Source organism: Bos grunniens, chromosome 19, assembly GCF_055505025.1.
Source record: "Bos grunniens cultivar Pamir isolate PY7600 chromosome 19, Bosgru_T2T1.0, whole genome shotgun sequence".
Taxonomy (NCBI): domain Eukaryota; kingdom Metazoa; phylum Chordata; class Mammalia; order Artiodactyla; family Bovidae; genus Bos; species Bos grunniens.
In genome coordinates this window covers 2,822,366-2,833,872 of record NC_141183.1, presented here as the reverse complement: position 1 = coordinate 2,833,872, position 11,507 = coordinate 2,822,366, and the positions used below count along the sequence as shown (strand labels likewise).

Sequence of the window (11,507 nt, the reverse complement as noted above, 5' to 3'; positions counted from 1 at the left end):
CAGGAGATGGCTGCAGGAGCTCCAGCTACCATGACTGAGGTCCAGGTGAGGAGAAGGGTGAATGCATGAGGGTAACAGGGCATTTGACAGCTAACACAGACCCAGCCAAAAAGCTATCTGTATTGTTTAAAGATTTGCTTTTGATGTGGACCATTTTTAAGTTTTTATTGAATTTGTGACAATATTGCATCTTTTTTAAGTTCTTTTTTTTGGCCTTGAGTCTCCCTGACCAGGGATTGAACCTGCAGCCCCTGTGCTGGAAGGCAAAGTCCTGACCACTGGATGGCCAGGGAAGTCCCAATGAGCTTTCTTAAAGGTCACATTCAGAGAGTTCTGCTAACATCTCAGGAACCAGAACTACATCACAGAAGCACAGCCTCCACCCTACCCCACCCTGCAAGAGAGACTGGGAAATGCAGTTGGAATTTTCTGTTTTAACCTAGGCACTTGGTTATCCCAGCTGGGAATTTGTCAGTCAAGAAGTAGTCAAGAATGAGATATTTGATGATGTAGATATTAAAAATATCCACCCCACTGTTTTTGTGTGGGGATTAAGTGCATCTGTGGAAAGCACCTAGTCGGTGGTACAGGAAAGAGCTTTTCTTTCTCTCCTCCTGTGTTCCCTCCTCCCAGGCTGAAATACACATGACAGCAGAGCCTCGATGCCATGATCTATTTTCTGTCTAATTAGGTCTACTGAATAATGTCATTTTTTTTAGGGGAAGAGGCATGCCAGAAAAAAGAAAATTCTCATCATTGACAGAGTCTTTCAAACTAGAAATGCTATTTTGAAGACTGATTTCTTTCAATGCTTACAGGAGCACTTAACCGTTCATTTGAATAGAACTGTTCTGCAAGCTGTTAGAAACCCATAAAAATGGTTTCTAATTCTGCACACATCCTAATTCGAAGGAACAGGAATCTCGTGTTTGGTGCCCTGTCCCAGCGCTGACCACATCCACAGAGTTCCCACCAGCCTAGGCACACACTTTTTGCACAATTTTAAGATCTTTATCATAAAGTAACTCATTGGGGCATCAGAGTGTGTTATCAATCTAAACAGAAAATGAGAGATACGTATTACACAGGATGCTGGTCATATTAATACATCTCATCTGGGTAAGAGGGTTTGCTGGACAGAATGTATTTATTGGACATCCATGCAAGACCAGGACAGACAGTATCCAGGAAGTAAAGTGAATGGAACTAGACTGGTGTGAAGCAAGCTATAAAGGGGGAGAGGAACAAGTCTGCTCGTTGTTCTGGAGGTGGTTTTCTACTTGGTAGATGGCAGTACTCTAATATAGCTGAGTAATTGCCACTCTGAAATCCAACTTGATAGGGCATGTGCAATTTAAAAAATGGATTTTGCATTTCTGAAGCAAGATGAGAAAAATAAATTGCATGATTTTTCTCTCTGACATTAAGCTCCAGGACAATGTTGCAAACTGTGATCTTCAGAGATCTCTTATCCATACAACAGCAGAAATAAAAGATTTGCACGTGTGCATTTATAAAATGACTTTATTGCTCATAGGCAAAAGAAAGAAGGAGGAAAAAGAGAGAAGGAAGGGAGGGAGGAAAAGCAAATAAAAGAAAAATAGCTTATGTACCCATATATTTTACTTCTATTGGTAATCTGGTACTCTGATTCAGTAAAATTTACTTGTGAGCTTTAATTTAAACGGTGAGAGGGGACAATTTTCCAGAAAAAAGCAAAAACTATGTGTAATCATATTTATATTTATATAAAATAAACAAAAAGAGGACTGTGGCATATACTTAATGTCAGCTCAGCAACAATGGAAAAAAATCAGACAGATAATTCTGAAGGTAGCTGATAATTCTTCAGTTGATAAAGCTTAGAGTGACTCTTCATTCCTAGGTGATCAGGTTTGTGTTTAAAGTAATCATGATTAACATCTCTTAACATGGAAATAGAGTGTACACATTTATCTCCTGCCCTACAATTTAAGCAATTCCGAAGCACTCAGCTGATCTGCTTCAAAATGTGCATTCAAAATTAAGGTGATTCACCTTAATTATATTTCACAAAATCCTTCATTTAAATGATGGTTCCAAGTTCCAAGGAAGGGTTTCTTAAAATCCAGAGTTTAAGTTGTTTCTGTTTTCTAAAGTGACCGAGATAGAAAATATACATAATTGCTCATAGGCGAAAATAACAGTCTCCCCACCTCCTAACGCCCCACCCAACTGCCCGAAAAATAAAAATGAAAAAGGTCCCATCCCTTGTGTAACCAGAGCTCCAGTCTTTCAAGATACAGGGACATGCTTTCTCTCAGAGTCTGAGACTGTTTACGGCTCTCCAGGATCCCAACCCTTCCTCCTGTCCTCAGAGAAGCTGGGGGCAGGTGGCTGGAAGAAGCCCCCTCGTCACCGGCCTCACAAAACTGTTTGCCTTGCTTCTGCTCTTCCACACACAGCCACTCCTTGGAGTCAGTCTCCCAGGGCGTTTGAGAGAGAAATTTCTCTCTGAAAAGTGATGCCAACGTTTTTTCTGCCTTACAGACGAGAGAAAAAGCAACTTCTAGCCCATTTTGCTCCAGTACTCTTGCCTGGAAAATCCCATGGATGGAGGAGCCTGGTGGGCTGCAGTCCATGGGGTCGCTAAGGGTCAGACACAACTGAGCGACTTCCCTTTCACTTTTCACTTTCATGCATTGGAGAAGGAAATGTCAACCCACTCCAGTGTTCTTGCCTGGAGAATCCCAGGGATGGGGGAGCCTGGTGGGCTGCCGTCTATGGGGTCACCCAGAGTCGGACACGACTGAAGCGACTTAGCAGCAGCAGCAGCAGCCCTTTTTGATCATTCCCTGGCAAGTGGCATGTAGGCTCTGTCAGAATTTGGTGATACCTCACTTCTTACAGACACATTCTCTGCCAGCTGATACCAAGCCCCTGGGAGGGGTAAACACGGTGACTCAAACGGGTCGGGTGAGTGCACAGTGAAACAGCTCAACATCACAAGTTACTGAATGCACTCCTTGCACATCTTGATTGTAAGACATAAGGTCTTTATAGGTAGCTCATTACACTATCAATTTGGATATGTTTAACATTTTATCATCCATTCTATTTTCCTTTCTACTCTCTATTATTGTTTCCTCGTATCCTATCTTTGTTCCTTATTACTGAAATATTAACTTCCAACTGATAACACAAGTGTATGGAATAATTAAAAGAGATGAAATTTAATCAATTAGGCTTCTTGATAGCCTCCCTAATACAACAGTTGCTAGCCAAAAAAAAAAAAAAAAAATTAAACAATTGTATATAATGTAATGTTTAGATATCTTTTATCATGCTTAATCTGCTCTATTTATCTTTCATCACCATCAAAGATAGGTGTCACATTCTTCAAAAGCTCTGTTTATATATAACTACTTGCCTTATGGTGATTGGCTAGAGAGTAAGAACCGCTGGGTGGTAGGTAGCCCTCACAGTTAAGATTCAGGACTACATCTGGGATTCTACGGAAATCCTATTTAAAGTCAGCAGGGCCTTCTGGTACGGGGCTTCCTTACATTCTTCGGGGGCAGAGGGGGTGGTCTCCTCCGGGTTTTCCGAGCTGCTGACAATGGCCACAGCGCTGAACGACCTTCTTCTGACCTTGGCGTCGGGCAGGGCAGATGCTCGCACAGGCGGGGCCTTTTCCACGCTGTGGAGCTGCTGGTCTTTCCAGTCGAGCTGCTTGGCGCTGCAGAAGGGGGCATAGACCTCCACGCTGCCCTCGAACTGCAGGCAGTTCACTTTGTAGTACTTCCTCTTCACTTCCAAGACGTCGTGAAACCTGTGGCCCCAGAGGATTTCCCGGGGGATGTAGGAGCTCCGGGACTGGTGGGACGTCCCGGTGGAGTCCCCGGTGTAGATGAACGTCACCAGGATCTCAAAGTTATCCCTGGCCACGGCCTTCCGGTCGAGCGCGTAGAGGGGGCTGTCGCGGTCGATCTCGTGCACGACGGTCACTGGGGTGACGAGGATGATCTGGTCGTTGAGCAGCCTCAAGTCCTTGAAGGCCATGGTCATGCGCCCCTCGCCGTCCTCCGCGTAGCGCAGCAGCTGCGCGCGCACCGTGCCCTCCACCACGTGGTTGGGGCGGAAGTCCCCGATGCGCCACATGAGGCAGAGCTTGCCGTCCCTCATGCCCACCAGCGCGAAGTAGCTGAACCGGATGGTCTGCGCCCTCTTCCTGGCCGTGGCCATCTTGGCCAGGGCCGCCCCGATGATGAAGGTGTTGATGACGCAGCTCAGGATGGACTGCAGGATGACCGTGAGCACGGCCACCGGGCACTCCTCGGTGACGCAGCGGTAGCCGTAGCCGATGGTGGTCTGGGTCTCCAGGGAGAAGAGGAACGCCCCCGTGAAGGAGTGGACGTTGTCCACGCAAGGCGTGGCGTCCGGGCCATCGTTCTGCAGGTCGCCGTGGTGGAAGGCTATGAGCCAGAAGACCGAGCCGAAAGTCAGCCAGGAGAGGATGTAGGACAGCGAGAAGATTACAAACATGTGGCGCCACTTGGTGTCCACGAGGGTGGTGAAGATGTCCACCACGTAGCTGCCCCACTCCCCGAAAATGTGCTTGAAGTACACGTTGCAGCTGCCGTCCTTGTGCAGCAGACGCCTCCTCGCTCTGCGCTTCTCGGCCAGAAGGTGCTCCGGTGCGTACCCCGGGCACTTGGGGTCCACGCTCACGATGGGGTAGCTGCTGCAGTAGTGGCTCATGCTCTCCAGCGCCCTTGGGGGTATATCCGGGTGACTGCTGGGGAAGCAAGGGTCTTAGGAGTGCGGCTATTTGCGAGTTTGGGTTTTTTCACTTCAAACCTGAAAAACAGAAAATTCCACACGCTTCTTTAGCTTTCAATTCCCGTCTTTAGAGCAATTGGCCCAATTCGAAGCAATTTGATGCCGTCTGAAACAGCTCAGATTTTATCTGAACGGCAGAAACATTAAGTATTGATCACTCATTTCAGTTTAGAATCCAGCTCAGTCATTACGGGAACAAAATATGCAATTAGAGAAAATAACATTTTTATATATGCATAAGGCTTCAGTAAACACTGTGATTATCCCAAATGAGGCCTCACAGCCTCTTCTGACCCAGCGTTAAAAAAAGAAAAAAAAAAGTCTTCATTTTGTAGACTCTTCTGGACTGAGGACATTTAGAAAACAAAACAATCTATAATGTAAAAAGGCAAAATAGAATTCAGGTATTTGTCTAGCCCTCTTAGAGGCTTTCTGTTTAAGTCAGATGGTTTTCCTTAGAAAAGGGAGGCAATTAAGAATTTCTATGTTCCAAAGGGTGGTGAGCAGGGAGGAACTGGGAGACTGGGATTGACACATATATGCAATTGATATGGTGTATAAAATATTATAAAATAGATAACTAATGATCACATATCGTATAGCACAGGGAACTCTACCTAATGCACGGTGGTGACCTGAGGGGGAAGGAAGCCGAGAGGGATAGGATACATGTACACCTGTGACTGATTCATCCTGCTGCACGGTGGGAACTAACAACATCATAAAGCAACTGTGCTCCAGTAAAAATTAACTTAAGAAAAGGGGGGTTTCTACATTACTGTTACAATGCAACTTACATACGGGTTGTAGCGTACACAGCCCCTTGCCTTCTGTATCTGCAGCCTCTTCTCTCTTCCACGGAGGTATTTCTTCCTTGTCTACTTCCCAGGCCAGAACAGAACTGACAAGGATGCTATTTCAGACTCAACTCCTTTACCCTAGCTCCTCCTTTAGTTTTGAGAGGAAAAAAAAAAAACTTTCTTAACCCTGGAGGAGTTAAAACCACTCCCAGGTAAGCTTTCCATAAAGTATAAAATTGGTCCTGCCTTTGTTTCAAAACATCCATCCTTTTTTTTCTCTTCTTCTGTCTTTCTTTCCTTTTTTTCTCTGACACTGGAAGCTCTTCTCTTTCTGAATAGAAGCCGAAGATTTGCCAAGGCCGCTCCTCTTGCTTCCCTCTTAAAGGGAGCATGCTGCGGTTGGGCCCTCTCCCCCAGCTCTTCACCGTGTTGCTAAGGTTTTCACGGCCCTGCCTGGGTAAAGGCATTTTCCTCCCTCCAAATCCATTCGGTCTTTAAAAGATCAAGTTATATTGATACCTACAGTTATTATTGCTTTCAGCATCTTCAATATAGGTCAATGATTTTCCCGCTCAAGTCTGAAAGTAAGTTTGAATAATCCAATATTGAATGGTCTTTAGTTACTTATCTGCCAAAAACGCCAAGTCCCTGGGACCCAGTGCTAATGGTTCACTAGTTACTAGAACCTGTTTTCTGCATCATCTACCTGTGCCAGGTAGGGGAGAGTGGAGGAAGGGGGAGACGTTGGACTAGAGGATCTTGTTGCTGGACTGCATAAAAAATTTCACAGGAATAAATATTATTGTAGACAATTGAGACACCTCCACCTTGAAACCAACCAAAGAAATTAATCACCAAGTATTTATCCAGTGCCTTCCCACTATGAAAGGGAGGAATGAGTTAATCCACCCCCACCCCCAAGTCGACAGGCATCATTTTTCTTCTTCTCCAGGGACCAGGCCCACTTTACAATAAGCACTTTGTCTGGTGGCCCATTGTGAGGACGGACACTCTGCCTACAGCCAAGATGTCCTGGGAGGCATGTCCAAGTTCTCCCCGTCTATCCGTCTGCTTCTGGCCGCTTCATCCATCAGCCTTCAGATCTGCCTTGATTAGCCACATGTCTTTGGTCAGCATTTCTGTCTTTGGTCAGCTCTTCAACTGTATTTTGGGGAGACAGCCACATACTTTCAGGATATGGCCCATGGCTGAGCAAACACATCCTGAAATGTTGAAGGTAAAATACCCCATGGCTTATGACAACCTAGAGGGTGAGATGGGGCTGGAGGTGGGAGGCGGGCTCCGGAAGGAGGGTCATGTGCGCACCTACGGCCGATTCACGCTGATATATGGCTGAAACCAACACAATACTGCAAAGCAATTATCCTCCAATTAAAAATACATTTAAATTTAAAAAAAACAGCTATTTCCACAAATGTTGCCCACAGGATACGGGGTTCTTTGTAGGTTTGTCTGATGTGTCTCGGATGGACATCTTACAAACAGGAAGCTATTCAAGGTTGTCAGTTTCTACTCCCTCATCTGATCCTTGGAGGCATGAGAATGCAACAGTCTCATCAGAGGCCCACAGGACTGCAAATTAAGAAGCCGATTCAGAGATAGGGCTATTCTCTTCATCCATGCTTCCTTCTAACCCAGTTCCTTCAAGGGAACTGCACCCGTTGTGGGAGTCATAAATCAAGAGCTGCTGTGAGACACTCTGCTCTTTCCTGCTGCCAAAAGGAAAAAGAGAGGTTTTTCTTTGAAATGGCATTTACTTGGCATCGCTCGGAGTTTCGGTAGTGCCAACGACTGTTATAAACAAGCCCTTTTAAAAAATACCTTCCACAGTATACTAATTGGTGAATGAAGTTTCAATTAATACAAGCTACAAGTGAGCAAATGTGAATCTGTGGAAAAATTATTTCTGCATAATGTAACAATGTCAGGGATACAAGTTAAAAGCTGTGAGAATTCTATTCCAGAAACCATCAGGTCTTCTACTGTGGTTTATTATCCTGATCATTCATTTCAACTTGTCCAGAGAAAAGTGTTCAGATTCTGTTTAAATGTGTACAGTTTATTCATCTATCCTTCAATTTCCCCACCACGTAAATGATGCATTTCCTAAAAGGCAGTTTCTTTTAAGCTAAATGTTAGATCATAGCCAAACTGATTAATTTAGTGTTTACCATTTCTCAGCCTACCCATGTGCTAAGATGTTTACAAAGGTCCTGTTGTCAAAATGGCTAGAAACAACATAGGTGTTTTTTATGTTTAGACCCCTGTTTTATATGTTGTGTTAACTTGAGCAGTTTTCTAATAGTCTATGGATAAAGAACAGAGGATAAGGTTTGCTGATTGGACATGTCTATAGTTAACATTTGTTTTCCTCAGAATTAAAACTGGGCTTTAAAATTACCTGAATGCTTTCAAAACCATCTTGTCACCATCATCATGAGAAAGTATTTTCAGGGCTTCCCAGGTGCGCTAGTGGTAAAGGATCCACCTGCCAATGCAGGAGACACAAGAGACTCGGGTTCGATCCCTGGGCCAGGAAAGGACCGTGGAGTGGGCAATGGCGGCCCGCTCCAGTACCCTTGCCTGGAAAATCCCCCGAACACAGAAGCCCGGGGGACCACAACCTATGGGGTCCCAATAAGTTGGACACGACTGAGCAACAAACCACGCGTGCAAACTATCCTCAGTGTTCCTGCCTGTGTATTTCTTTTTGCATGCTTTATTCCTTGGTCTCCTAAAACTAACGGTGGCTATTTCATTGCCTGCAAAACTCCGTTTTTTTTTGTTTAATAAAAATGGAAATTTGAGCACTGCAATTACAAAATGGTGGGCTATAAAGTTCAAAAACAAATGCTAGACCTAAGGTTTCAAACTATCTTGCCTGGCGATGAATGAGAGAGATAAGAAAGGATCTTCAGTGTTACATGGACTTTGTCCTGATGTGGAGTTCTTTTATAGATGTGGCTTGAGTAGGAGGCAACACACAGTGAGGAGGGTGGATCTCCCTGAAAACGGCATCCAAGTTCATCACAATTTTCAAAGAAACTTAGGAGGAACTCCTGACACACAGGTGAGAGAAAGAAAGTTAGAAGGGTGAGGCGATCCAACCCTGATAACAACTTTTCTCCAACCTTGCTCATTGTGCTAAGTCAAGACATTAAAAAGCGTTCCTTGGTCTGCTCTGACTAGTGACATCTGCTGTTAGGCCCCAGGTTTTTCAGATCTTGATGTGAATTCAGGGAGAAACCTTTGCCAATAAAGTGCATGGGCTACAGAAGGTGGCACAGTGGTAAGGAATCCACCTGCCAAGGCACAGGAGATGGGGTTCCATCTCTGGGTCGAGAAGATCCCCTGGAGGAGGAAATGGCAACCCACTCCAGGATTCTTGCTTGGCAAATCCTATGGAGAGAGGAGCCTGGCGGGCTGCAGTCCGTGGGGTCACAAAGAGTTGGACGCGACTGAGCTTCGGAGCATGCACGTAGAAACGACAGGGAATATTTTCAGCAAAAGGAAGGAGCAGCCTGCGTATCTGTCCCCTATTCTCAACGCACAAAAGCGCCTCAGTCAGGCTTACCAGTTTCGAAGCACTTCTGCCACTTTGCTATATGCTCTCAAACTCAGTTGTTTACCAAGCAGAATACTCAGTAAATAGTTCTTCAGACCTAAGCTTCTCTTTAGCACATTGAGGGTATAACACAGTGGCTAAGACGTTACAATCCTCTGTCACTTTCGGAATAAAATCTGATCTGGTCACTAGCATCTACTTAATATAAATATATGAATAGCAACAGTAATCATCTCTGTATAAATGGAGAGGCAGAACCAATAAAAGTCTAAAATATCTTGGATAAAATTCACTTATTCACATCCATGGCCTTTGAGATGAACAAGCACTTTCTTTCCCATGTACATGACTTTCATGAAGTCATCCAGAATCAAGTTACTTTCCTGGCAAAACTATTAGATGGGGTAAATTTTAGTGGAAACGTGAGAGTTGACAGGGTAGAGATTAGAAAGGGTGGCCTGAATTGTCCATGCAGGTCATGGTCTTTGAGGATCTGCTCGTAGGAGTCAGGGCGGGAGGGAGGGGAGAGGGACTACAGGAGAGGTGTGATCCAGGGGCACGTGGGTGGGCTCTGGTTGGTGAAGAGGCAAGAAAGAGGGATGTTAATAAGTTAGGAGAGAACCCAAATAAGCTATTTTGCACAAAATCTACCCCACAACTTCTTGTCTTGGAATTAAGCCTGAGCCTGACCTTGCCTGGAATCGTCAATAAGACACTCAGATGCTCTTAGGAGGGCCTGACCCTCAGTCACTGAATGTCTGCTTCACCCACTCCCTGCAAGATGCTGCTCGTCCTCCTCCACGTACCCCCTGTCTGCCTGATTTCAGTGTCTCCCTTGCTGACAAACCCATTTCATGTTTCCTTCTCAGCTGCTCTCACACCCCCCGGAGTAGCCATGGCTACACATCGAGCTTCCATTCCACCTCTGTTCCCTCTCCCCTCCTACCCCTACCCCTCCAACCCGGGTCCAGCTTCTCAGTAACCATGGGTTTTACCTCTTCCCAGATAGAATCTTACAGCTTCTCTTTCTGAATCAATTTACAAAGTTTTACACTGAATAGAGGGGTTTCATACTCAGTGTCTCCTTAAGTTCACTGATAACATGTATGTTACTAAATATATAAATACATATATATTATAACATATGTTATAATATGTTATCAGCAAACTTAAGGAGAAGCTGAGAAGGGAGATGCTAGAAACATGCAAAAATCCAACCCTGATGATATTGCTATTAGCTTTATCTGGAGATCCTTTTTTCAGCCCACTTTTCCTTTGGGCTTCCCTCATGGCTCAGATGGTAGAGAATCTGCCTGCAATGCAGGAGACTTGGGTTCCATCCCTGAGTTGGAAAGATCCCCTGGAGAAGGAAATGGCAACCCACTCCAGTATTCTTGCCTGGAGAACCCCATGGACAGAGGAGCGTGGTGGGCTACGGTCCACGGGGTCGCAAAGACTGGACTGAGTGAGGAAACCACAAGGGCAGACAGTGCGTGGTCCCCGAGAGACGCGGATGTCATCACTGCTCCTGCTGTTAAGCCGCCTGGGCCATTTCTCTTTTCTTCCACCACTTCCCCAAAACCCTAGGGGCTGAGTCATTTTCTTTCATCTTTCACAACTGTTCAGTTCAGTTCAGTCACTCAGTTGTGTCTGACTTGTTGCAACCCCGTGAACTTAGCCTGCCAGGTTCCTCTGTCCATCACCAACTCCCACAGCTTGCTCAAACTCATACCCATTGAGTCGGTGATGCCATCCAACCATCTCATCCTCTGTTGTCCCCTTCTCCTCCTGCCCTCAATCTTTCCCAGCATCAGGGTCTTTTCAAATGAGTCAGCTCTTCACATGAGGTGGCCAAAGTATTGGAGTTTCAGCTTCAACATCAGTCCTTCCAATGAACACCCAGGACTGATCTCCTTTAGGATGGACTGGTTGAATCTCCTAACAGTCCAAGGGACTCTCAGGCGTCTTCTCCAATACCACCATTCAAAAGCATCAGTTCACAACTATTACCAAATAGAAAATCCCCTAGACCTTGTTCTCAACACACACACACACACACACACACACACACACACACCCCTATGTACATGATACATATACTTCCAGCTTAGTTTAAGAATTTTATTGCTATTTACTCTGAGGAACCAACCTAAAGGAAACAAGACTGACAATCTCAGCAATGTTAACAAGTTAATTCTCAAACAGCTTATCACACTGTCTTCTGTTAAATGCTATATACCTGCATTGCTGAGCCCGCTCTGAAGGTATTTATTGTTCTTATCTTGAAAATAAACCTGCCA

At 45.0% G+C, this 11,507-nt stretch overlaps 1 protein-coding gene across 10 annotated transcripts in view; it reads right to left on the bottom strand.

Annotated features, from left to right (window-relative positions):
- Positions 1 to 3,188: 3,188 nt before the first annotated feature.
- KCNJ16 (potassium inwardly rectifying channel subfamily J member 16) overlaps positions 3,189 to 11,507 on the bottom strand; it is an 86,811-nt gene continuing 78,492 nt past the window's right edge. For 9 of the 10 annotated variants that reach the window (XM_086355921.1, XM_086355926.1, XM_086355927.1 and 6 more), the window contains one exon: positions 3,189 to 4,839. In XM_086355921.1, the coding sequence (XP_086212047.1) occupies positions 3,478 to 4,740 (1,263 nt within the window). In that variant the 5' untranslated portion in view covers positions 4,741 to 4,839 and the 3' untranslated portion in view covers positions 3,189 to 3,477. Of the gene's footprint in view, positions 4,840 to 5,618; positions 5,798 to 11,507 lie in introns of those variants that run through there. The other variant, XM_086355925.1, reaches the window with a different exon arrangement.